This window comes from Tripterygium wilfordii, chromosome 13, assembly GCF_013401445.1.
Source record: "Tripterygium wilfordii isolate XIE 37 chromosome 13, ASM1340144v1, whole genome shotgun sequence".
NCBI classification, from domain to species: Eukaryota; Viridiplantae; Streptophyta; class Magnoliopsida; order Celastrales; family Celastraceae; genus Tripterygium; species Tripterygium wilfordii.
The window spans coordinates 2,855,871-2,882,471 of record NC_052244.1 but is presented as its reverse complement, the minus strand read 5'-3'; the positions used below and the strand labels follow the sequence as shown (position 1 = coordinate 2,882,471).

The 26,601-nt window shown below is 38.0% G+C and overlaps 7 protein-coding genes and 2 pseudogenes across 13 annotated transcripts; 6 read left to right on the top strand and 3 right to left on the bottom strand.

The window, feature by feature from the left end:
- The first annotated feature begins 1,084 nt into the window (after positions 1–1,084).
- Positions 1,085–3,004, top strand: LOC120012424 (annotated as a pseudogene).
- Positions 1,555–5,098, top strand: LOC120012022 (annotated as a pseudogene).
- A 722-nt stretch (positions 5,099–5,820) lies between these two features.
- Positions 5,821–9,995, top strand: LOC120013824 (protein IQ-DOMAIN 1-like). The gene is made up of 6 exons (XM_038865774.1): positions 5,821–6,067; positions 6,364–6,466; positions 6,555–6,863; positions 7,690–7,911; positions 8,351–8,470; positions 9,025–9,995. Exons 2-6 carry the CDS (start codon positions 6,392–6,394, stop codon positions 9,709–9,711), a joined length of 1,413 nt encoding a protein of 470 aa, XP_038721702.1. The 5' UTR covers positions 5,821–6,067; positions 6,364–6,391; the 3' UTR covers positions 9,712–9,995.
- A 178-nt stretch (positions 9,996–10,173) lies between these two features.
- On the top strand, positions 10,174–14,044 carry LOC120013825. Of its 5 annotated transcripts, XR_005471484.1 has the most exons (10): positions 10,174–10,300; positions 10,916–11,187; positions 11,279–11,308; positions 11,429–11,505; positions 11,606–11,871; positions 12,444–12,512; positions 12,636–12,694; positions 13,199–13,287; positions 13,434–13,556; positions 13,693–14,044. XR_005471484.1 is itself a non-coding variant. In XM_038865776.1 (9 exons), the coding sequence occupies exons 2-8, from the start codon at positions 11,133–11,135 to the stop codon at positions 13,529–13,531; spliced, it is 654 nt and encodes a 217-aa protein (XP_038721704.1). In that variant the 5' UTR covers positions 10,174–10,300; positions 10,916–11,132; the 3' UTR covers positions 13,532–13,556; positions 13,693–14,044. The 5 variants fall into 5 exon arrangements, 3 of the variants coding, with proteins under 3 accessions (XP_038721704.1, XP_038721703.1, XP_038721706.1); XR_005471485.1 differs by lacking the exon at positions 12,444–12,512; XM_038865776.1 differs by lacking the exon at positions 13,199–13,287.
- Positions 14,045–14,504: 460 nt separating this feature from the next.
- LOC120012423 lies at positions 14,505–15,326 on the bottom strand. The gene has a single exon (XM_038863849.1). It carries the CDS (start codon positions 15,324–15,326, stop codon positions 14,505–14,507), a length of 822 nt encoding a protein of 273 aa, XP_038719777.1.
- A 1,145-nt stretch (positions 15,327–16,471) lies between these two features.
- LOC120013280 lies at positions 16,472–17,331 on the top strand. The gene has a single exon (XM_038865034.1). The coding sequence runs from the start codon at positions 16,487–16,489 to the stop codon at positions 17,075–17,077; it is 591 nt and encodes a 196-aa protein (XP_038720962.1). The 5' UTR covers positions 16,472–16,486; the 3' UTR covers positions 17,078–17,331.
- A 1,718-nt stretch (positions 17,332–19,049) lies between these two features.
- LOC120012198 lies at positions 19,050–21,600 on the top strand. 2 transcript variants are annotated; one of them, XR_005471224.1, is made up of 5 exons: positions 19,050–19,313; positions 19,529–19,640; positions 20,734–20,805; positions 21,176–21,333; positions 21,428–21,600. XR_005471224.1 is itself a non-coding variant. In XM_038863505.1 (4 exons), the coding sequence occupies exons 1-4, from the start codon at positions 19,075–19,077 to the stop codon at positions 21,251–21,253; spliced, it is 501 nt and encodes a 166-aa protein (XP_038719433.1). In that variant the 5' UTR covers positions 19,050–19,074; the 3' UTR covers positions 21,254–21,600. The 2 variants fall into 2 exon arrangements, 1 of the variants encoding a protein (XP_038719433.1); XM_038863505.1 differs by having other exon boundaries at positions 21,176–21,600.
- LOC120012199 lies at positions 21,551–22,655 on the bottom strand. Of its 2 annotated transcripts, none has more exons than XM_038863507.1 (3): positions 22,516–22,655; positions 22,322–22,390; positions 21,551–21,677 (listed from the first exon to the last, which is right to left on the bottom strand). In XM_038863507.1, exons 1-3 carry the CDS (start codon positions 22,588–22,590, stop codon positions 21,591–21,593), a joined length of 231 nt encoding a protein of 76 aa, XP_038719435.1. In that variant the 5' UTR covers positions 22,591–22,655; the 3' UTR covers positions 21,551–21,590. The 2 variants fall into 2 exon arrangements, with proteins under 2 accessions (XP_038719435.1, XP_038719434.1); XM_038863506.1 differs by having other exon boundaries at positions 21,563–21,755.
- Positions 22,656–24,071: 1,416 nt separating this feature from the next.
- Positions 24,072–26,308, bottom strand: LOC120012195 (CASP-like protein 5A2). Its single transcript, XM_038863503.1, has 3 exons — positions 25,895–26,308; positions 25,648–25,780; positions 24,072–24,469 (listed from the first exon to the last, which is right to left on the bottom strand). The coding sequence occupies exons 1-3, from the start codon at positions 26,110–26,112 to the stop codon at positions 24,278–24,280; spliced, it is 543 nt and encodes a 180-aa protein (XP_038719431.1). The 5' UTR covers positions 26,113–26,308; the 3' UTR covers positions 24,072–24,277.
- Between the last annotated feature and the right edge of the window lie 293 nt (positions 26,309–26,601).

The following is a 26,601-nucleotide window of genomic DNA, read 5'->3' as shown; positions in this document are numbered from 1 at the left end:
AATGGGCTGGTTGTATTGGAAATATATGGGCCTTGAACCACCTTGAGAGTTGAGCGAGCTGGGCCAGCTGGCCCTTTGTTACTGGTACTCACAGGATAATTAGCCATGTCATCAGTCCATGCCAGCTGGGATCTGTTCTGCTGGATCTGCATGTGCCGAGCGGAGTACAGAGTCGGCCGCTTCCGCTTGCGTTTCACGCTTTCTTTATCGCTACAAGGGAGCCCTCTTTGATCTTCGAAGGTTCGATTGTTGCATCCCTCTTTGCACAACACGATTGAGTGTATGTATATATCTTGGCATTAGCAATATGAATTGGAGTTGTGATGTTTTCCTGTTTATATGGTTGAAGAGCTGCTTCTTGCTTGGATTTTGGTTTGTAGTGTTGTGCTTTTGATCCGATTCTTGTTGACGTTTTCTTTTGGACCCGATTTTGAAATCTGGTGATCATTGCTTGTTCACAATGTCTTAATGTGTTGTTAGACGTGATTTGTGTTTGTTATGGTATCTGCGACGGGCAAGAAGTGCTCTTTTAAAAGAAAGGATATGGTGATCTTTTTGTCGGAAGATTTTGTTTTTGTGAATGTTATTTTTGGGTAAAGAGCTGCTTCCTATGTTCAATTTCTCGCTCGGAGAAATCTGGGGTCTGAATTCCAGAAGTGACTATGATTAAGGCTTTGTTTCTTTGTTATTATCAGGGGGAAATATGTTATTTATGTTGTTTGTATCATATACAAACAAATCCAATCTATGTGGATTTATATGAGATATGAGGTATTACTGTTTTTGTTCTTGTTTTTTGTGAAATTCTTCACTTTCAAGTCAAAGGTGGCTTGCGGTATTTCAGTTTTCCTCTTTTTTTTTGTGAAAGGAATGCTGATGATGCTATCTTTGATTATATTCTCTCTCAAGTTTCCATACTGGAATTTAGCGCCTGATATGCCGTGATTATTTTCTTTCCATGTCATGTTAAAAAGGAAAGCAAAGCTTTGTTGTCATGTTGTGGAATCATATTGAGTATTTTAAAATGCTTTTTATTGTTTTTCTTGGGGTTAATTTCCAGCTTTTCTTCTGCAAATTATTTTAGATGGGTACGGAGAAGGTTCGCATCAACATTGTGGTCATTGGCCATGTCAACTCTGGCAAGTCAACAGTGGTCACTTGATCTATAAGCTTGGAGGTACAAGTGTGTTACTGAGAGGTTTGAAAAGGAGGGCTGAGATGGACAAAAGTTCATTCAAGTATGCCTGGGTCCTGGACAAGCTCAAGGCTGAGCATGAGCATGAGCATGGTATTACCATTGATATTGCCATGTGGAAGTTCGAGACTACCAGATGTTACTGCACTGTCATTGATGCTCCTGGACACCGTGACTTTATCAAGAACACGATTACTGGTACCTCTCAGGCTGACTGTGCAGTTCTTATTATTGACTCCACTAGTGTATGTTTTGGAAGCTGTTATATCTAAGGATGGACAGACCTGTGAGCATGCTTTTCTTTCCTTCACCCTTGGTGTCAAGCAAATGATCTGGTGTTGCAACAAGGTAATGAGTTTTTGATCATTTTGTAGATATTGATTACAAATTTACAATTCAAATAAAATTTCATTGGTTGTGTGGTTTGATAAAGATTTTTGAAACCTGTGAAGTTAGTGGCATGTCATTGCAAATCTATGTGCATGAGTTGAAGTACAATTATTTGCATTATAATGTTCAACCCATTTTCTAGTCAACATCAACAGACAAAAATTATGTGCTCATTATGTGATGAAAGCAAGTTTATATGAACTGACTATTATGGCCAGAACAAGTTTACATGAACATCAATGGAATATTTGCCATAGTACTTTGTTATTTACTTGCAATGTGGAAAAACAGTTCGAAATTTTAATAGAGATTTTAAATATCAAATTCGAAGCAAGCATCATGCATGTTTTGTCATGTTCTTTTAAATATCCAATTCATTGAAGTACATGACAAATGAGATCCTTCAAATGATGGAAAAGCATGGCAAAAAATTAGTAGATGTGGAATCATACATATTGGAGCCTTAGAGATGTTTATAATCATGATTTTGCTTGTCCAATTCTCCATTGATGCTGAACTGATTATTAGTCCCTTTTTTTTCTGTCTCAGTCCCAGTTTCCCTTTCAGTTGGTGCAAGTATAACTGTCTATTACTTTTAAATTTCTACTTCTACTGCTCTTTTGACATGGTAATTAGATGTCAATTTGACCGTGGTTGATGTTAATAAATAGATAAAATGTTAACATTGCAGTAGAAAGGCTCTGTGACTGGCGTGTAACAGAGGTCATCAGAAGATCCAGAGAAATAACACACTATTAATACAGCTCTTCCAAACAACATAATAGAAATAAAACCATTAATACCAAAATAGCAACATTATGGATCTCAATGTTTTTTGTCCCAACTATCCCAAATATTGAGATGGACGCACACAATTTCATATGGATCATGTGGGGTATGTGGGTCTCATGATTTCACATGGATCATGTGTGACCATCTCAACATTTGGAATAGCTGGAACAAAAAAACACTGGAATCCTGAGCATTTTTTTATACCAAAAACCTAATAGAAAACCGTAGTCAACTTGCTATGGCAACAACTAATACTTGAATCAGCACTGCAGTATATGTCAACAACATGCCCCTGATATGATATAAATGAACATGTGTGTTGAGTTTCACATTGACAATTCACCAAAGATGTAGATATTTGAGTCATTGTTGGCCATTTGTCTTCTCGTGATGATGATTCTGTAGTCAACACATGGTGATTGGTTTATAAATTACTATTATTTAGGTGCTAGGTTTCCATCCCAACAACTATTTGGTGTAGAGACAGCAACTCAATCTCTTCATGAAGGTTTCTTTTACTTCAAGAGACAACCAAATGAAGCAACCAATGAAATCATTCCAAACAAAGACAAATACACCTTGAGTTTTCCTGTATCAACCATGTACTCACTAACTCACAAACACTGAACAACTTAGCGATGGCCTAGTGGGTTAATATCTCTTCAGCCACCAGTGTGTTGCCGGCTGTTCTCGCGTCTTACAAAAAAAAAAAAAAAACTCCCACACACTGTTTATTCTAATATTTTAAGTAATAAAAAAATGATCTTGTCACTTTTCTTTGGTTAAAAATGCTACCTTATATATTTCTGTAATCTTCTCTGTCCCTGACTCTCTAAACCAATCTTTTTCACCTTTTTTTTTCTGGACCTCTCTTGATGGGGTCTATGGAGAGATCAAAGAAGAAAGTTCTGTTATGGAAGAAAGCTATTGTTCATTTCTCTCTATGTTTTGTTATGGGATTCTTCACAGGCTTTGCTCCAACTAGTCAGTCGTCAGTTTTCTCTAATCAAGCCATTCAATCCAACAAAACAGCACAATACTCACCACAGACCGTCAAAGCGTTAAACCAAGCAGCAATGCCAAATCCTACCTTTTTTGACAGAAGTTTGATCGATAAAACTCCATCAATGACTGAAGAACAAGAAGAAAACAAGTTGTCACCAAGAAGGCTTATAATTATTGTGACTCCATTGAGCACCAGAGATAGGTTTGGAGGTGTGTTTTTGAGGAAATTAGCTTGTTCTATAAGATTAGTTCCTCTACCATTGTTGTGGATTGTTGTTGAAAAGCAATCTGGTTCGGACGAAGCATCGGAAATACTTAGAAAAACAGGAATTATGTACAGGCATTTGGTGTTCAAGGAGAACTTTACAGACCCAGAAGCAGACTTGATCATCAGAGGAACATTGCTCTTAAGCAAATTGAGCAGCATAGGCTAAGTGGGATTGTTCATTTTGCTGGCATCTACAATGTCTATGATCTCGGCTTCTTCGACGAGCTTCAAGGAATTGAGTAAGTACTTTTACACTTCTTTTGATATCAATCAATAGAATCTGTACCATTCCTTCTCTATATGCAGTGAGCATTGATTTTCTTTTTCAATCAAACACAATATGTGTTGCAGGGGGTTTGGGACATGGCCTACAGCATTGGTATCAGCAAACAAGAAGAAAGTGATAATCAAAGGACCAGTTTGTGATTCCTCCCAAGTTATAGGATGGCATATAGGGAAAATCAACAATGAAACAGGCAGAAAGCCTCCGATTCATGTTTCAAGCTTTGGATTCAATAGTTCCATCCTCTGGGACCCTGAAAGATGGGGTCGCCCTTCTTCTTCTCAACAAACTTCACAGGTACTTTACTTCACTTGCTCAAATATTCATCTCCTTAAGGTACTTCAGGGTTCAGTGACATTGGAATAATTAGACTTGTTTGTTAATTTCTACTGGAAAATCTTGCAGTTGAAGCATTTTGATTCCATTAACAAGACTCCAAAAGAAAGAGGTTTTTTAAAATAGGGATATGGACCAATGATGGGTGTATATATGAAGTTATATCATGGCTTCATTGATGCAGCTGGGGTCTATCTATCATACCAACTGCTAAATATGCTTAATTTACACTAATTATTATGGTTTAGTCGACATTTGGCCAACCTCCAACCATTTTAAAATGAGTGGACAATTAGGTAATGAAATGATACTTTTGTCATTTTTCGTCCTACTTGTTTCTTCTCATCTGTCTCAAATTCTTCAGATAGACCACCATTGTTGCACAAACTAGTAGCTTGAATCTCAAACAATTTCTCGTTTAAGTTATTAAAAAGATCTGAATATTGTATATTCTTATATGTATCTGTTTGTGTGTTAATTTGTTACAGAATTCGATCAAATTTGTGAAAGAAGTAGCAGTTGAAGATGAGACAAAGTTGAAGGGGATGCCACAAGAGGACTGCTCCAGAATCATGCTTTGGCGTTTTCATTTTCCCATTTTAACATCACCAATTACTACTACTACTACTCATCCTCTGACTTCTGGGAGATGAAGATACATAGTAAATGTGTTAGACAAATTTTAAATTTGCAGGAGCAATTGATTGTACTAGGTAGATTAGAAGTTTTTCATTTTCTCTGCAAGTGTTTCTGCAATTTTTTTTTTATCAAGCAGCAGAAGATTGCTTCCTCATCACATTATCTAATTTACCAAGTGAATCTTGTTTATCATTAGAGTTTATCAAATCATAAGATTCCTTAAACTGTTATTTTACCACTGAATCAAAGCATTTACAATAAGAAACTAAACTCACAAGGATTGAAGCTTAAAATAAAATGTATCAGAATGGCAAAAACTGTGAAATTCCACTCTGCAGCACTAGATAAATAAATCCATGCCTACCAAAGTTGTAAAACAAAAGATTGACCAAATGCCATATTTTACAATTTAGAGAAAATACTCTTAGGAATGTCAATTGCTCAATATAATTGAAATAACAAAAACAGTAACATATATGTTAGAGCGAGTCTCATATGCAAACACCCACATACGGACTTCACTATTTCATACAAACCAATGGTAGTAACATAGAAATTAGGTACCAGACCCCGTTGTGAGACTCCCTGTGTTTCAGCCCTTGGATGTGGACATATATATATATATATATATTCTTTTCTTTTCTTTTCTTACAAGCTAGTCGCCTAGTCAATTATTATTTAGACAATTGAATTTTGGAGAGGAGACAATTCCTCAGGTGCAAAGCTGTTGGGTTCTCAACAAACCTATGGTCCTACAAAAGGGTCATAATACATGTATTACGTCCAGGTCCAGCTCTTAACCCACCACAATAATTGGAATATTAGTTGCTAATTCTGGCATTGAGTCCAATGCCAATGATTGTGGTTGGATAATTATTCCTTATAATTATGACACTGTGTAATGTAAAATTCACTTCAACCACTTCATACAAATAGACAGTTGATAGTCGAGAAATTCCGAACACTGGGTCTTCTTCATTCATACCCTCTCCTCATCATTGATTTCTTCTTTGATGGCTGAGATCTGTTTCTATACCTGGACCTGTTGATCTCTTTTGTTTTGCTTTTGTGAAGATAAAGACATTCCATGGATTACACAAACAACATATAGCTCTCTCTCACTCTCTGGAGATCTAGCCACTTTGCTTTGGTTCCACTGGTACTTCTATTCTCTCCCATTTCAACTTTCTTGTGCCCCAGGTTTTGTTCTGCGTTGTCGGCAGAGCTCAATTATTTTGATTTTTGTGTTTTTTTTTTATCATCTATGCTTCCGTTTGGTCTCTGAGAAAATTTAGCTATATTTGGCATGATTTGCAAGTTTTAACCTTTATTTCTTCAATTTTGCAATGATTGTGTAGATTCCGTAAAATGTATTGCCGCTGCATTTTGTTGAGGTTCTTTTATTACATTCATTTGAGTGTTTTAATACAGTTCTTTTGATTTCTGTCCAAAAAGGGATCAAGTTGGGGAATAACAAGTAGAGATGGGGAGGAAAGGAAATTGGTTTAGCTCTGTAAAGAAAGCTATCAGCCCGGATTCCAAGGAGAAGAAAAACCAGGTCTTTTGGGAAAACCCCATTTCTGAGATTCAATTTTTTGGAATTCTGGTATTTGGGTGTATTATGTTTTGACTCAATATTTTCACAGGAATCAAATAAGTCCAAGAAGAAATGGTTTGGCAAGCAAAAACATTTAAATACTGATTCATCATTGTTAGAATCAATAACTGCACCTGCTCCTCCTCCTCCTCCTCCTCCAACACTATCTCCTCCTCGTCCTTCTCCCCAGATAGTAGAGATAGCATCAAATGACGTTGCTGATTTCACCACCGCTACTGCTGTTGCTCCCCTGGCCACAGCAGAGGTTGTTAAAGTCGCTGCAGTAGCTCGATTTGCAGGCAAATCAAGGGAAGAAGTGGCTTGTATCAAGATTCAAACAGCATTTCGAGGATACCTGGTATGACCGTATGAGTTTGACCATATTATTCTTCTCTTATTTGATGGTTATGGCTAAATCTGTTTTTTAATTTTTTATAAACCCTATATTCACAAGTTGGATTAATTTCAACTATTTGCAAACAACAAGTAACTTGATTGCATACGAAGTAACGATTAAATTTGGTAGATTGTCCCATCTTCTATAGTTTTTTGGCACAGTGTTGAAGCCTTGAAGGTATTCCATACAATAGAAACACAGGCTCCTTCTCCACTTATATTGCATATTATAAAAGGGAAAATAACTATAGCTACTTTTTGAAATCATGTGTCCTGTTCAAAATTAGGCTGCTGGATGAATTTTGAATTCCAGGAGGTCAAAGACAAACATGGTACTGAATAAGCAATGCCTGTTTAAACTTAAGTCTTCTGTTTCCCAACGATAGATTTGTGATTGGTGATGTTAGTATTTGTCACTCGCTGCTCAAGATTAAAAGAAAAGTAGTTCTTTTGGCCATCTTTGGTAAAAGGTAACAACTCCTGCAGTGGATGGGGTCGGAGACAAGCAGAATGTACACAGACCTTACCCCACATAATATGTAGAGAGATTGTTTCTAGGAATTGAACTTGTGACTTCTAGGTTGCACCCTTGTAGCTCTACCACCGGACCACATGCTCACCTATGAAAAATTAGACACCTCTTGTGCACAAGGCTCTTCCAGTGGGCAGGGTTGGGGGACATGCAAAATGTAATTTGACTCATTTTTATATATAAATATATGGTAGTAATTTGAGTAACTTGTGCTTACGTCAAGTTGAGCTTGCTCTGGCTTTTATTTAATTGTCAGGCTAGAAGGGCAATACGGGCACTAAGAGGGTTGTTCAGGCTCAAATCATTGATGGAGGGGCCTGCTGTTAAACGACAAGCCATAACTTCCCTCCGATGCATGCAGACTCTGGCTCGTGTGCAGTCTCAGATTCGTTCGAGGAGAATCAGAATGTCAGAAGAGAACCAGGCTCTCCAGAGACAACTCCTACAGAAACATGCGAAAGAGTTTGAGAATTTGCGGGTCTCTATTCTCTCCTTCTATTATGATATTTCTACCTTTAGGATAATTTGCGGGTCTCTATTCTTACATGCAAGTGATGCAGATGTGTCTTTAGGAGTTCATTGATTTTAGTGTGTTGCAAAACTTTCTTAAATAGCCCTCAGTGTCAGGGGCTTTGGAGTCCGGAAACCTCCAAGATTATATTTTGTTTATATCTTTGAAAATACACTTTGAACTGATGCATCAAAATCTTTCTCCAAACATGAATGCAATGTATGCATGAAAGGAAGGAGGTTTAGAATACTAAATTTCAGTATGACGGACTGTTTTGTGTCTATATTGTTAGGACACATGCTATTCATCTTGAGAAACGTCATCTGGATGCCTTAAGTAATCTACTATCACAGTTTTTCTACACTAATTTTTCTTGCAGGCATGACTTATTTAAATCTTATTGCAGATGGGAGAGGAATGGGATGACAGCTTACAATCAAAGGAACAAATTGAAGCTAGCTTACTGAGTAAGTATGAAGCAGCTATGCGAAGAGAAAGAGCAATGGCTTATGCTTTCTCCCACCAGGTGACCTTTCCTGTAATATTGCTCTATCCATTGCATAGTTGAGAAGTTTGCAATTGCATCCAACCAAGTAGTTTAGGATGTAAAATGATTAAGCAGTAAGCAGTTGAAAATTTTGCATTATTCAGTTATCTTATTGGTCATCTTAGGTGGATATCAGTTACTTTTATCTCTCTTAAAACAAATTTCAAAAAACAATCCTTGGTTTTGCTCCTAAAATTAAGATAAATTTGAAACTTTTGCATGTTAGAGTTCCAACCATTGTGCTTGGAAAAGGTTCTAAAGGCCCAATGTCCGGTTACCAAAACTCCGAAATCAGTTTCTTCACTAAACTCTGACAGCTTATTGCTCTTCCTTTTTTGTCCTTCTAAATTTCTAAAAATATGTACCAATAGATAGGTAATAAAATAATTTCAGAATACTGTTCTTATTTGAAAATCAGACATTATATGGTACAAGTTCATTCTTTGTCTATACCATATTGTTTTCTGGTCCGGAGATATCTAGCTTTCAGGTTTAAGTGCCTTAATCCAACTTTGAATGAAATCTTCTTACAGAAAACATTGAAGAATTCCTCAAGACCTACAACTCTGATGTTTATGGATCCAAGAAATCCCACATGGGGTTGGAGCTGGTTGGAAAGGTTCATGGCAGCCCGACCTTGGGAGGCCCGTAGCGTGTCTGAGAAAGAACTCAATAATGACCACTCATCCATAAAGAGTGCAAGCCGCAGCATGGTTGGAGGAGAAATATGCAAATCTTATGCAAGCTACCAACTCAACTCTGAGATGCCTTCCCCCACAGCCAGCCAACAACCAAGCCAGACTATAAACCGTCAGTCCCCCTCAACTCCTTCAAAGCCAGCTGCTCCCTTCGTTGCTCGAAAATTGAAGCCACCAAGCCCACGGGGCAGTGCTTGTGCTCCAGATGACGACTCTAAAAGCATGTCCAGTCTACAGTCAAATCGACACAGGAGGCACAGCATTGCAGCTTCATCAGTGCGTGATGATGAGAGTTTGGCAAACTCTCCTTCAGTCCCGAGTTACATGGTATTTACTCAGTCTGCAAAAGCCAAGTCTAGGTTGCAGAGCCCCCTAGGAGCAGAGAAGAATGGGACACCAGGAAAAGAAAATGAATCCTGGGGGTCTGCAAAGAAACGTCTTTCTTATCCACCCTCACCGGCTAGGCCCAGACGGCTTTCTGCTCCCCCAAAGATGGTAAATCTCTCCAATAATGGCAGTTGATAATACGATTCTAATGGAATGAACTTGAAGCTTTGAGTATTTCAAGAAGAACCGAGCGTTCTGCCATGTGAAATTCTGAATCTTCTTCTGGTTTGAATGCTCAGAAAGTGCCGGTTGGGTTGAGATTGGTTCCTCCTTTTGTCCTAAACAGCATTGCTTACAGTTTCTTCTTATTTATACATTACATACTCTCTTATGTTTCTTCCTTTTGTTTTGGAGAAAATAACGTTCACTTTACTGTAATTCTTGATTCGTTTGGTAAATTTATACCAACATTTGATTCATTATACTGTGTTTCATTGGTGTTCATGATTGTAATATGTAATTTCCTCTCCTTAATAATGGAATTTATTGGTTGGATGTTCAGTTCATCCTCTGATCATGGTTGTCGCATAATTGTGTTATGAAATTCTATTGGATAGTACTCTAAACGGGTTGAGATCAACGGGTTATGAAATTCTATTGGATAGGAATCTAAACGGTGCCGTTCTGCGACTATTCCCTTGAGCACCCACCGGTCTCGATCGTCCGTGCAATTAGTGCATGACAGAATCTCTCGTCGGCGACGTAGGCGTGGCCGCAGCCGTTGGTGAGGCGAAGCTAAGCTCTTGTACTTCCTTCTCTTGATGTATTTTTCGTTCTATTTTTGAGGAAGCAGGTTCTTCTTAGTTCAGAAATTAGATAGAGTAATGTGACAATTAGGGTAAATTTTATTGTTAAAGGTGTGAAACACTGATTTTGATAGCAAATTTTGAGTCATAAGGCACCAAATATGGCGTTCGAAACCCTAGGTCTCCACTATCTGCCCATTGGAGAGCAATGATCGCATCTACTGATTTCGTATTTTGTAAATAAATTTGGTCTTTTTAAAAAATTATGATATTGTTATTGTGATTGAGGGCAAAAATTGACTCTGTGCTAAAGATTTCCGATTGTGACATGGGCGTTACTGGTTCAAAGTTCAAACCATAACCCTGCAATGGTGGGGCTGTTGTTATTTTCTGTTTTCACAGTCGTAATTGTATGCCTGGCATTGGTAGTCAAAGGCTCAATACCAATCTGTTTTAAATCTTGTACTATGTGCGAGGTTCAATTCACCTCCCTCAAAAAAATTAAGAATATAACCCCGTAACTTATGGAAAACAAGAAGATTTTATGTATTATTTCCTACTTTCTCAATATATGTATTCCCATGTTTTTACAGATACCCTCACCGTGCTCATAATGTGTGAAGGTTGTTAAGTTTTTCTTGCTGCAATGGCTGCTGATACATCTTCTCAAGATCAAAGGAAACGCACTTTGGAGGCCTTGGAACGGAGTTTGCTGTTGCAGAAGCTACGTTTCTCCAACAACAAAAGAAGAACCGGAGCAAATCAATTGGAGAAGATGCAAAAGTGAATAATAGCGTGAACCGCTCTCCTATGGTTCCTTCTACGCGTTCAACAGATAGGCAAGTGACTACCTCAGCCAACAAAGGTTTTCCTCTTCAATACTTAGATATATTGTCTCTCCTTTTGACATTAGAAACTTGTTAATCAATTTCTGCTTTATTGTGGCTAATTTGCAGGGCGTTCTTTAGGTCGCACTGGGTCGCAAGGTATCACTTTTTTTTTTCTTCTTTCTGCAAATTCTCTCGTCAAATTCTGTTCATGGATATGCTAGAGAGTGGATCTATATTATTTGGCTAGAAATATCTACTCTTAGCTTTTGTGAACAGATGTGGAAGAAAATGATCCTGCATATTTCCAACTTTCCCATCCTGTACATGAGAACCTACGGACAACCAATGTGGAGGTTCTTTTTTCTTTTCCGAACTACTTTTTATATGCTTAGCTTCATATCTCTGAGGTCTTATATTGTTAATTCTTTTGCACAATCCCCTGGCATCCTGCAGTATCGTGGTACAAGAGGAAGTTTTGTTCATGAGTTTGTGCGTGAGCTTCTTCAAAAAGGTGATTCAGCTCAGAAGTTCATGCAAGGGTCCCGAAGTATAAAAATTGATAATTGGATGCTTCTTGATAATTATGTGCATGGACGTGGCAGCTCTACTGGCTATCGTATGAGAGCCTTGCAAAGCCATTCAAAGCGCTCCAAAGGGCACATGTCCTTGAAGCAGCATAAAAAATATGGATCATTTGATTTGCCTCAGCATCTCCAAAAGTGAGTTTGATGCTTGTTCTTGTGGATATAGCTGATTTGTATACTTTTTTTTCATCCATCCTTGCATTTATAAACTTCCATTGACTCACTGTGTATTCACGTCAACTAAGTGCAAATTGTAGTGATAAACAATGTAAAAATAGGAAAATGATAGGAAATATTTCCCCGAAGGGACAGGGAATTTATGGACAGTATGTTTAATTTCATGCTTTGTAGAAACTGAGTTGTGACCACAAATTAAACATTGCAAGCCTAACGTTTGGACAAGCTGATTGTTGATTCTATTGGGATAAACTTTTTGGAGGCATTGTAGGAATCAAACTGTTGCAGTTTGGTAGGTTCTAATTTAGGGATTTTTAAGTGCTCAAAATCTTCTGTTCCTTACTTTTTTTCCTCATCCTGATGTTCAGTATGATTGTGAAAGAAAGAAGTAGACATTCATAATGACCATGGGTGTTTGAAGTTATCTTTTTGAAGATGCATTAGATAAACCTTCTAGACATCTGGAATGAATTTACTTTTCATATTATTTAGCAAAAGTTCCTTATCATTGGATTGTGTTTAACTTACAGATATGATCCTTTTAAGTCGATGAATGAGATGTGGAAAGACTACATGATGCAACTTGTCAAAACTTCTGGGTGGGATTTTTTTCATTCTAATCTCACCACTATCACAATCATGCACTTTTGATTGCTATGGTGCATTTTTCTTCAAATGTTTGGATTCAGTTCCTTTAACCATACTTTAATGTCGTCTTGCAGGAAGAATCAGTTAGCTCAATGTCTTCTCAATGCAGATCTACATGGTGCTTATATTCTAGGTCATACTCGTTTCTCGAGCACTACTCTTTATTAATGGAGGCCCTTAGAAACATTCAAAGCTCTTTCTTTAAAGGAATGTAAAACTGATGTTTATCTGGAATTATGTCGTTTATCATCTGTTAATTGAGGAATTTAGCTGGATGATATCTGCCATCCTTGAATCCTTGCTAAAATTTTCCAACTTTATTGTAAGGTAGCCTACTTACATGTTTATTCATTGAGGAACCAATATATTCCCCGCGCCCCCACCCCCGCCCCCCCCCCCCCCCCCCCCCCCCAACACACACACACACACCCAGTGTATAAGCAATGTTACGTCTTTTTTTAGTCAAGTTATTTATTGTCCTTTCTCTTCCAGTTGCCGAGTCAAAGATAACTGCTTTCACTGGAGTCAGTGGCATTATAGTTCGTGAAACTGCACAAGCTTTTGCAATTATCACACAAGAGAACAAATTTCGAGGTAATTCATATAATGTTTTAATTCACCGAGAATTTGTTCTTAGGTGATTCACATTATTATGTTATGCAATTTGCACGTGTGCTACCATTGCAAATGTCTGCCACTTCTGTGCACAACAAAAAGTATTTTAAGGTTCGTGGTTTTGTTTTTTATTTGGAACTTAATGGTCTGTATCTATTGAGTCGCTTAATATTTAGCAGACTGGATAATTAATTGCCTGTGGTCACTGTGTATCTTTTTGTATACAATTTTTTGAGTTGCTTTTTCCCTTTTTGCAGTTGTACCCAAAAAAGCCTGTGTCTTTATATGCCTGGTTGATTGCTTGAAAATTACATTGCTCGGCGACAAACTTACTTCAAGAAAATTGGGCTTTTAACTGTCATATTGTTATTCCATATCAGGTGATAGATATTTTCTTCTTTTTTTTGCTGATTTATTGTGGATTGAGACTATATGACGTCAAGTACTTCAGTATATCCAATTCCACTAGGAGATGTTTGCCATGTGGGCCAGTGATAAATTTCTATCCATTGACAGGCCAATGAGAGAATTCCAATGACTGACTGCATATTGATCAGACAGGAAGGAAGGAGTAAATGCAGTTTGCAAACTATTTACATCCTGCCTCATAGTTTAGAAGTGTTCTCTGGTGTCGTCATTTTACATAACCGCATAACTTTAAGCATGATCGTTTATATTTTTTGTTTTGACAAAAGGATTTTTACCGTTTTGGATACCGGATCTTTGAGGGTGAATGTCTATAAATGCTAGGTGTTCATTAGTATTTTTGTATGCCATAATATAATTCCACAATGTTTCCTGGATCTCCTTGTGTAGTTATTCGCTAATCATGTTGACACCGTATTTGAGTAAATAACTGCATTCTATTGATCCTGATCTAAAGGTTAAAATGCATCTATAAATGTGGTTATATCACTGGTTCACGAAAATTTAGTTTTATATGAGAAACAGAGCTCATGAGAACAAGTCAAAGAGAATAGCTCCTTGGTAATCTCATCTTGTGATCAATACGTATATACAATATATCTGCATACATGCATAAGAATTGATGTTACTAGCTCCTACCAGAGTTTGCTTCAGCAAATCTTGCTCGCTGCATTTTCTTATTACATTGCATAACAATTTCCATGACAAATCTGCAGCTACGAAACTGTTGAAATGCTTCAGAGCTAGAGGATGAGAGACATTGAAACACGGTAAGATCTATGTTTTTTAATATTTAAGTGAATTAGGACAAGAATTGCGTGAATTCACTGTCTGATTTGCAGAATATAATAAACTTTCATTGCATCAGCACTTTTTGTGATATCCAGAACAAGAGCCTCTGCCTAAGGCAGTTTGTGGACATTGTATATCACCACAAAGCATGGAAGGACGGCCTTTGGATCTAAAACTATCAGCTCCTCTGAGTCTGAGTCACTTGTTTGATGACCAATGACCATAGAATCAAAGTGAACCTCTTCTGCATCTACAAATCTATGTATCTGACGACTGGCAATGCGACCAGCAATCACCCTACAGATCACCATTGCCTTCCTTGCGGATGACCCTTTCAGAGCACATTCAGTAGTAACCTTCTCATGTGCTCCCCAACTGCTGCTATGAAAAGACATCGATCCTCTTCTCGAAGCAATCGTTCTGCAAACCCTGCAACACTTCCTGTTGCAGATGCACAAACATCCATTTCTCCCAAGCGAACAAGTGATACTGGCACCATGGAACTGCAGGACCTCGTTCCCATCCGCCACCAGTCTCGGCTTTCTCTTACGAAGGTTTGCATACTTTGATTTAACTCTCTCCCTATGCTCTTCAAACCTGTCAAGTGCATCTACACTATGTTTCACCTTCAACACCTTCTCAATTGTAAGACTTACCTCGTACGACCACCCCGATCGGAAAATGGTTTCCACAATACCCATCGAGGGATCTCCATCGACCAGTTCCGATACGATACTGAAAGGATCACCAGTTTGTGGTATAGTTGGAGGAGATGGTACTTTTTGCTTGGATTTTGATGGCAGTTTATGGACTGGTTTTTCTTTGTGTGGGGAGGTGGAGGGGGCTGGTTTGGGTTTGAAACACTTGATGGTTGAGCTAGGATGGCATACCAAAGCTGCTAAAGAAGCTGCAATTAGGCATTTTTCAGCCATTGTTTGTGGTTCTCTCAATCAAAAGATTGGAGGTTTCTGATTTCCATTAGAGCTTTTAATGGAAGAAATCCCATGTATTGAAGCCAGACATAAATGGTAAAGGCCTTAATTGGAGGGAATTTGACTTAACGTTAACAAATCACGCGTGATTCAAATCTCTCTGATTTTATGATCGCGTGTCAAAGTTAAACCTCGTTTGGGCCCAAGAGGAAAGAACATGTAGCCCATTTTAAAATGGTAAGGCCCATGGGCCTTTTTAATTCATATGTTATCTGTGCAGAGTTTTGTAGCAATATATAAGTATATAACCAATATTTATAAGCATTGAATAATTAGCGTGAAGGATAATTATGGATGAATCGAGCAACTCAAGTAAAGATGGCCAAACCAAGTGATGTTATTTAAGAACCAATAAGGGGTGGCCGAGTTGAGTTGATTGAGAATGAATCTTTTTAATTGAAGGAACCAAGTTTAATTCTCCATATAAACACCATGCAACTTATTAGATACTTAGAGAGAGTGTGGAGAATCACAAGTTCAACTCCTATACTCAATTGTTCGGCATTATTTTCTTACATGGGTCATAGCCCCATGGGAGGCTTTGTGGAGTTTTATCTTTTGTAGGCTTTGGCGTTGTTCTCTTTGCACGAGTTTTGACCCAATCTTACCTATCGATAATGTGAAGCGGACTGAGTGGATGGTCCGAGTTTAGAAGTCGCCCAACTACCATCCTTATAAATACTTATCACATGGTATATTAACTTTAATGGTACTCACACTCATACAGATCCCTTAGACGAAATACCCAACATGCAATACATGCCCACTTCTTTATTCCAATTTTCACATGCTACAAATTGAATTTATAGAGTCAAAAATTGGAAGTAATTGTTTTTGATTAAATATTAACCCTGCGAATATGAATATAACGAAATTGCCACCACTATCCTACGCCGTTGGATGCGGGTGCGATTGACCTTGACCTTAATAAATATTGAAAGACGGTTAAAACGACAAAAAAACAGTGACATTCCTCGCGTTTCATACCGAAATCGCCCATTTCTTCCACGCGGTCCCGATCGAACGAGGAGTGCATGAAAAGCGTGTGAGGGCGTCCGTTTTGAATTAAATTTGAAGTCTGGACTCTATGTAAGGTCTGAATGCGTAAATACATAGCCAACCAGAGCCAGCGAGGAGGAGGAGAAGAAGGAAAAAAAAAAAAAAAAGACAAACAGAGACCGGAGACGGAGAACATTTTCTTCAAAGCTTGCATTTCAATGGCCTCAAGGAGACTCTTCAATTCAAAATCCAGTAACATCTACCTAAGCCCAGAGAGCTTCGATTCGCTCACAACGGGCTCTCATGTCGAGTTCGACGAGGCCGATCTTTACAATTTCAACGAATCCTTACAATTGGAGACCAAGAAATCAACACCCACTTCCCGTTCGAAGAAAAGCCTGAGAAAGATTGATAGGCCAGAACGAGACAATACGGTGACTTCCGCTTCATTGCCGGTGAACGTACCGGACTGGTCGAAGATTCTGAAAGAAGATCCTCCTGGTAATAGTCAAAACATAGGAAGCTACGACGACAACAGCGATCAGGACGATAGGATCCCTCCTCATGAGTACTTGGCCAGAGTCAGAGGTGCTTCATTTTCCGTTCATGAAGGGTTTGGGAGAACGCTCAAAGGGAGAGACCTTCGTTGCGTGCGAAATGCGATTTGGCAGAAAACTGGGTTCGAAGATTAGCCAGCCAAGAATAAGAATTGCAGATTTGGATAGAAATAAATAACTGGGTAGTCGACATATTGATCAACCACTATTACTGTGTTGCTCTACTGATCAACTCCTTCATGGTTTTTGTACTGTAATTTAATTATTTACAAACTGTTTTGAATCATGGTTAGTTAGTTCTCTGGTTCTGGTTTTTCTTTCTTATAATCAGAGGATGAGTTCTTTCACATGTAATGAATCAATCCAAGAGACTTGTTCTTTCTGAGAAAGCAATCTGCCAGCTTTTTTCACTCTGCTTCTTTCAACTGGAGTGGAGGAGATGAGGCTGGTGACGTGGGTAGTGGTTGGCATGAAAACTCCAGAGTAGCTAAAACAATCCTTGAAGTAAAATCCATGTTTGGATTTCAACTTCAACAACCAATCCGAAGCCTTCTTGATAGTTTTTAATATATAATGTCAAATGGATAAGAAGAGATAGAGGATAATTGAGCTTTTTGTTGGAAATCATGATCTTAATGATTATCCATAACAACTCCCACGTCCAACAAATTTCTTTAGAGACTCACGTGTTTCTCTTGTAGGACAGGGTCTAATGTGATCGTGTCTTGGACGAGAATATCCATAACTTACCTGTGTCAATAATTGATGGAAACCTGAATATGGAAATATTTCATACCAAAACTCAGTTGAATAATGTGTGTGAGAGACAAGAATGATTGGAAATACAAGGACGTAACTAGTTTTCTAAATAAGAAACATTGTATATACTATATATATAGTCGCCCATGGTAAATAATTACATTAATAAACAAACAGCAGGCGCACCTTGATTTGATTACAAATTCTTCCTTCTTTTTTTTTGATAAAGTGATTACAGATTCTTCCTTTGTTTATTTATGTGCTAAAACTACAAATCTTGTCCATTAAGCTTCGAATTCGGATTGGGGTACGCTGCTATTCCATCTCTTTTCTTAAATTTAGTCCGTCCGTCAATTCCAACATTTCTTTAACCATGCTCTATTAAGGGGAAAGCAAAATAGGCATCAATTACGTCTCATTTTATAAAGTAGAATTGATTGGATTTAATCAAGCCAACTTTTTTTGACAGTTCAGTCAAAATGTACATAGCTTAGAATATTATCATCACATGCATATTAGTTTGTTACTTGAGCCAATAGTTTTGACCTAGCACTTAAGGTAATGGATGATGCTCATGTTAGGCAGATTCTCGTGATGAACAATGCTTTTTCACTTTATTATATGTATGGTTTAAACGTGCACACAAACCTTTTCAAAAAAAATTAATAATAATAAAAAATAAGACGACATGAAGGTATATTGACACCCGAGTCATTAGTTTGAGTGATAAAAATGGTGTGTAAGGGCAAATGTAATGTTAAAGTGTTATTGGGTCAACAAAGATATTGTCTTTTGCTGATGTGGCTGTATTGTAAAATGTGTTTTGCTTATGTGACTGTATTGGGATAAGTGTTTTGCTGATGTGGATGTATCGATATTTGATGTTTTGGTGTAGTTTTGTTGTGGATAATATGGAGGAATGAAATATTGTTGGCATCCATGTTGGGTGGGAAGACAAATTGTATAGAAATTTATGTTTTGTTGATGTGGTTGTATTAGAAGATGTGTTTTGCTGATGTGACTGTATTAAAATACGTGTTTGACTTGACTTTTTGTGTAATAGAGGTGGGACTGTGCCAACATTTTTGTTGGCCCAGCAAATAAAAAACATTGCATTTGTCCTAATACCATGATGATCAGAGTTCGAATCTCCTCTCTTCGTTTAAAAAAAAATAAAATATTCAAGTGCATTATAGAATTTCTATAATACATATTATTATTATTACGAGAAAAGAAGCACTAAATTGGGCTGCAGAAAGCCAATGGGCTGGCCCGCATACCCAATTCAGTATCTTAAGTCCATGAGCCCATCGATGTATTTTTCTTGTTTTGGATTTTGGTAATAAAAAAATAAATGTTCTTGCAGCGATGTGATGGACTGCAAGAAGCAGCAAACAACAGCAACCGCACGGGACGCAGACCTGAACCGTAGAAGAGGTTTCGTCGGAGAAAAAGGGACTAAAAGATTTGCTGCGGAGGGAGAGAGAATGGGAAGAGAGAGTCGGAGGATGCTGGTGGGTTTTGTGGTGGCGATGGCGTTGGGGACTGCTGTCTACTTAAGGCTTTGGGCCATCGATTACGCTATCTCCGCTGATGATACTGAATTGCTAAGGTTTCTTTCCCCGATCTATCTGTTTAGGGTTTTAGATTTCTCCTCTCCAGTTCTCTAATTAATCCATGGAAATGAGAACTCCATTCCTGTTCGTTCGAATTAGACTGTATATGTGCGACTTTATTTACTGTATGTGATGTATTCGATTTTTTCATCTCCGTTTGCTTTTCAATTTGATTTGTTGTTCTACTATGTGCGGCTTGTGTGTTTCGCAGGAGACAGTTTGATCTTGCCAACAGGGAAGCAATGGATGAGTCTGCCGAGTGGAGGATGCGCTACGATGTGGAGGCAGAGAGGGCTACCGACTGTGATAAGCAACTGATTGAGGTAGTCATTCTCCCTCTTGATCCACTCTTTCGTCCTTGTTTTCCCAATAGGATTTTTTGTTGTTAACGTGCATTGCTCTTTCTATTTTACCAAAATCATTTGCCTTTTTCTTTGAGATTTTTAAATTTGTTATACTGCAATCCGGACTAATTGGAAACTCATGCTTGTATGGGTTTGACAAGGTTTCACATATGCTTAGTGTGAATATAGTCTTTGAACTTCCTCATTCATGATATATTGATATGTTTTGTGATGGATTATCATCTCACTGTCTCAGTAGCTTACTAGCTTATGTGTAATGGCCAGAAAAAGGGTCTCTGTTTCATGACGTGCATATGGGTTTTAGTTGGATCTTTTGTTGATAATAGTTATTGGAGCATCAATCAAGCTTTATGCTTGTGTCCAAGGAAGTGAGGAGTTATGCATTCTAACTACAAGATAACTAGGTAAATACCGCTGCTGAAAAGATGAAAGCATACATATTGAGGCTCTTATCAAACCGGATCGTGGTCGTTTATGCTTATTATGGTTAACATAGAGACGCACTAAGGAACTGATAAGACTGTAAAATGTTGCTAAGATCTCCAGCCCCCCAAGTCCCAACCAATACAATGTATTCCAATAAGTTCCCCTCCCTCATCCCTCCCCCACCGCCACAAAAATTCATAAGGCAAGAAACAAAAACATCTCTCATCTCTCTTTCTTTTTTCTTTTTTGTGTCTTGAACAGCCATTGCATGTCTCTAAGTGGGACCAATCTTTGATTGCCTGAAAGATTATTCTAGAAAAGCAAATTGCTTAATTATAGTATTATTCGTGTAAATGTTTTAAAATATATTGCGTTTCCAGCACTGTGATTGGCAGGGGACTGTTCTACTTATAGGAAATGTTCCTGAAAATGTCTTAAAATATACTAGATTTCCAACATTGCAGAGGACTACTTTACTTGTATGGCTTATATCTACATATTTAATATGTGCATGTGTAACTAGTTTATTTCTTGATTTAATTCATAATCTTCAAAATTTATTGACTTTAGCATTTCCTTTTCTTTTTTTTTTTTACCCCTTTACAATATCATGTTTATTTGATAGAATAACAAGTCCCATAAGAAGAATGTGGAGGATGTTACTAGAATGAGGCAAAAGGTGGCAATGCTGCAACAGGTGACTATTAGACACCCTCTCACAGTTCAATTGCCACATGCTTTCCTCCTATCTGGTTTACACATTTTCGTGCTCTCACCTGCTCTGATTAAATGGTTATATACAATAGTGCTGAAGATTAGCTTGACTGTCATATTAGATACTAAGTTCTGGATGAAATTGCTTAACACCAACTTTTCTTCTCACCATCTATAATTTTAGTTAAGAGAATATTCATAGCATTCGTTCCGTTCAAACGAATTTATTCACCTTTTATTTTGTTGTCGAGGAAAGCAACAAAGTTCCATGTTTGTGTAGGTTCGTCAGAAATCATTTTTTATGTTTGGAACTTTGGATATTGTTGATTTCTAACGACATCCAACTTTACCAGGAAAACTTAGTCTTGGTTAAACAAGTTGAAGCTTTAAAAAAAGAAGTGGAATCTGCAAAGTTGCAATGCCGCTCATGATGGAGCATGCCCATGGAGCATCTGGACAACCATGATCAAGGAGCTTGCAGCTTCCATGGAGTTGTTAAACCAAGATACAGGTATTTGTGAAAGAGATACACTTGATCACACAACCGGGGACTGATCAGATATGTAAAATCGCTTAACATGAATTTGTGGGCTTGATAATTGCAGAATGAGAAAGAAAACAGCTCGTCACTGGTGCCGATCCCAAAGTTCATAGCAAATTGAGCAAATCGGTTACATTAGTCAGATGATATGGGTATAATAGGCTAAAGTCCAAATTTTTTTAGAGGTTGTGTTATTGTGTAACAGTTGATACGAGTATGGAAGAGAACTATTTATCATCTCCGTTGCTTGTGGAGCAATCAGGATCATCTGTTGCAGAGTTAGCTCTCAGTTCACGCAGAAGCCTTGATATGGTCTGCACAAATACTTCATTGTTGTCAGGTTGACTCGAGGAGACGGGAGCACAAGAACTGCCGCTCCCTCTAGAACAACTCTATAAAACATAAATAGAATAAAAATAAATATAGTTTTCACGGGAAAATCAAACATAACTGAAACATTTGAAAAAGCTATTCATTGATAGATGACTAAGATTTTTTTTTAACTGAGGAATCACCCAACACAACATGCCTTTCGAACAATTAAGTGGGCGTCAGAAAAGCCTGCATTATGTTGATGACAGGTAAAATTGGGTTGAAGCTCATGCGGGTGAAATAGGGTTCCTAACCTCTCCTCGTAGGTGGGCCCTAAAACTCACAAGACTAGGAAAACCATAGGAAAAAACTCTCGGTTGGTTTGAACTCCGGACTTTAATGGCATGTCGAAGCAACTGGTAAACCCATAAATATAATCAATGGAGCTATCACTCAATGATTTTGAAGGCTAGTTTGTTGTGGAGATGGTTTTGAAAGTATGATAAGGTGTTAATAGCATGTCAGATGAACCCCTAGTATTCATTCCCAACCAGCTCGATCACTTTTAGGAACAAATATATATACCATGTTTTGCCTAGAAATGCTTTAGGACTAATGATGTCAAAGATCGATGTAGCAGCCTTACAGAGGATAGCACTCGTCGTCGTTTTGGTGGTCTGGTTCTGTTGTCCAGTATCTCGATCAACTCATCAAACTGACAAAAACACCAACACCAACACCAACCACACCCCCTAATCAAATATATGCATTGCATGGGTTTTTCATGAATTTATTAGAACATGCACAGTACATATATATATATATATATATAAATAATACCTGTTTTACAATTCTTTCATACTTCCTTGCGCACTGATAGAGCCTCCTAACTTCTGCTTCCTCTTCATTAGACATTATTTACAAACTCCCTATATCTATCTGCAATACAATCTTTTTCAGGTTCGAGCAGTTAACACTTCACATACATATATATATATACACACACACATATAGCAATGTATATATATATATATATAGTATGTCATCAACATGAGATGGAAGAGGCCGGTTGCGTTGAAAAGTCAGATATGGGCGTTACCAACTGCCATATATATATCTAAGCACCGAAAGGGACCCAGAAAGCAGAAAACCGTTATTGTTGCTGCCATATCTTATCTCTTACGCATTATTGGGGGGCACTATTCTTGTGATAATTAATGATATTTACGTCAAAGTTTTCTTCTCTCCCAGCAGTTGCAGCAGATACACAGAGAGAGCGACTTTACACGAAATAGTTATGTAATAATTCAATCTGTCAATGAGTTGAGAATAAAACTGTTACTAAACTAACTACTTCTCACACCTACCACGCGTTGAAAGGTCAACAAAAGTTAACAGAGGTAAAAAAAAAATAGAAGCAAGAATGATATACCATGAAAATTTTGCATTCTTGGCGTTGTAGTTTTCAACTGCATCTTACTCTCTTTTTTAAACCCAAAAAAACACAATACTAGTTTGCTTTGTGGACATCCGATATGGGTTTATACTAAGGCCGTCAGACTCATGCATACCGAAGTTTTTCATCTGACGATATGATAACTGGAGTCAAAACATAACGTTTACTCTTTGGACATCCAATATGGATCTAAACTCGGGCTGTCAGGGCCGTGTGCACAGAAGTTTCTTACCTGACAATATCGTAAGTGGAATCAAAACAGAACGCTTGCTCTTTAGACATCCAAGCCCGAGTGCACAGAAGTTTCTCACCTGAGATATCATAAGTTGGATCAAAAACACAATGATTGCTCTTTGAACATCCGATATGGGTCTAAACTCAAGTCGTTAGGCCCGTACATGACGATATGATAAGTCGAGTCAAAATACAGCGCATGACCACAATTTTGCAACTCACGCTCCTCTTAATAGACTCCCAAACTAGTCCTTGGTGAGATCTACACTGATTGAAACTAAAAATAAAAATAAAAAAAAATTTGCTTCTCAATTGTCATTAGGGGTTAAAAGCCTATAAAATTCAAGCACAACTTGAGATAAGAAAGCCATAATTATACACACATATTGTAGCCAATGTAGACAATGTGTTTGTCATTGCACACTAACTTTCATTTTTTTTGGTATCTCTGTCATATGTCATATAGTAATCATTGAACGATAACTCTGATGAAAAGATTAGCACAACCAAAGCAAGTGACGCTTGTTACACTTTCCCGCTTTCGTTCCAAGGACATATGAGTGTGTTTTGATCACCTTTGGCAGCAGAAACCACCTAGCCACTCATAGAATTGATCACACGGAAGGAAATTTACTACTGGACTTCCCATAAAAACGAGTGTTGTTTCAATTATCTTCAGGAAATCAACAAGGAAATAGGCTGGAAGGATGGAAAAGATTCAGATCCTTATATTACTTGGAAGAAAAAAAAAGAATTACTACATGTGATGTGAAAACTGTGCCTGTTCCAACATTTTCTAGCAAAATTTTTATGTATGTACATGCCAGACTTTAGCAGTGGAATATCATAGGAGCAAGGAAGTAGTTACAAAACCAGAGTCGTTCAGTAACCACTTATTTATTAACCATGATCTTACTGAGAAGCCAATGACCAGAAGTTCAAAAGGAAGGAGGGCAACGACACCATCCAGCTGAGAAAAGCCATAGCTGTAGCACTCTCAAAGCTAGCACAGTGGTTTCCAGCACATTTATTAAGATCATTGGCAACGAGGACCGTGATGCCAGCAGATGCACTAGCAGTAGCAAAGGTAAGGGTGGATGTAATCTGTACCCAGAAGAGAAACCATTTCAATAAGCCATAATAAAGTCATGGATACAGCATCATGCTAATGCTTTCACACATCCTACACCCAGCCACTTAAAAGTAAGTTCTACACAATAACACAGATGAAGGCAATTGCATTTTTTTAACTTACTCAAAACGCGACAGAGAAACTATTTAAAAAGAAGTAGATAGTATTCCAAAAAATATATTCACCACTTAAATCTCTGAGTCCATAATTTCTCTGGTATAGTTCTTTTTTTTCTTTCGGAAAAAAGGCTCCGCAGGTTGATAACTGTGTCTGTGTGCAATAGCATAAGTGCCCCTGTTAAACATATAAAATAACTGTCTCATTGAATAAGAGCAGTGACTAACATTGGAAATTCATTTCAATTTCGCCAAAACAATCTACTCAGGGTTACTTCATTCAATAATGGTGAAAATTGTACTTGATTTCCTTCCCAAGTTAACACATTCCATAACAGAATTCAGTAGAGAAATAAAATAGAACAGACTATTGCGTTCATGAACTGCAATATCCTTCACGAAGCACATAGAGTGTCGCCAAGTGCCAACTAACGTAATTCGACATGCAAGTCATGCCTACATATATTCATCACAATGGTGGATGCAGGACGCTGGTCCAACAGGTGTAAAGCATATGGTGGGTATTGAAAAATGAGGGAAGTCTTGTTAAGGGAATATTTCTGTAAAATTAGATAGCAAAATGTAAAGGATATTTTCTTTATCCCAGAGGTCGGGAGATTTTTGTTTAACTTTTTTTTGCAATTAGTCAATGGAACAGTTCTAGTCTAAACAGCTAATTTTAAAGCTAAAAGTAGTATAACGTCAGTCTCTAAGTATGATAGCTTCAATCAGTTCATGCTTTCTCTAAACCACAGATACCAGGGTATGTACATTACCAAAAGCACACTGATCTTCCAATAGACTATATGTTTATATCAACTTCAGTACTCAAAGATTTACATTATGGAACCTTAATTCACAACACACCATGCAATAAGCTCCTGAGGTATGAAAGCACAGGGAATTCATAAACACTCTTGAAAATCATCCATCAGCATAAACGAAGGGGATAAAGGGATTGGTAGCGACTATATTCATAAGACATAACAACTATAATTCAAGCTTCAAGAGTAGACTACAGAAAGGTTTCTTACCCCATCACCAATGGCAAAGACACGAGTGATCAAATAATTGCGCAGGCTCCGTCTCACTAAAAGGGCATAAATATCAAGAATTGCTAAGAACAAGCTCCACACATTTTGCAAGCTAACAGCAACCACCAGGTGACTGAAGCAGTAACGAAAAACACAGAAAATCAAACAGCAAAACGTTCACGGCATGCGTAAAACTTCAATGTAAGCATCTCGGAAAAGAAACCGATGTACAAGGGAAAATTCGTACTTAAAAGCCGTCACGGAGTTGAAATCAGGGGTGGATACCATAACGCAGAGCGATACCAGAGAAAAGACGAATTGAGAGAGACGGAGACCGAGGCCACCGACAGTCCCTGGCATCCCTTGAGTGTCCTTCATCCTCATCCTTGGCGGTTCATTATTCATTGCCCCCTCCCTCAACGGCGGCGCCTCCACTGGGTGCACCGCGGGCTGGCTCGCATTCATTTCTTGCTACCAATTCTACAACTTTCAGGTTTCAATTACAAAGACTAAAAAAAAAACCCACAAAAAAGAAAACCCAACTTGAATTCAAACGGTATCTAAAACCCTAAAGCCCTAATCTTTCAATCATGTTGAGGATTGAAACAGTGAAGTCATTCCCGTTCTCCAGAGAACCATTAAATGATCGGGTTGAAGAGAATCTTTGGGGGAGTGAGGTGAGGTGGTATGATGTCAGGCACCTGTGCGTTGCCACGTCAATCGTCAGCTGTAACAGTCAAAGAGCGGCTATCAAACGCTGGGCCGTTTGCATCTAAACTGGTTTTATGTCCTAATGGATCATAAAAAGCCCAAAACATATGGACCGAGAAGAATGAGAGTGATAGGCCCAGTTTCTCCACCGTCTCCATCAAATATTAAACAGCGTAAAACGGAAGAGTGGAAGTCACGGAAGAGTGGAAGACCAATATACCCTGGGAAATCGTTTATATATAT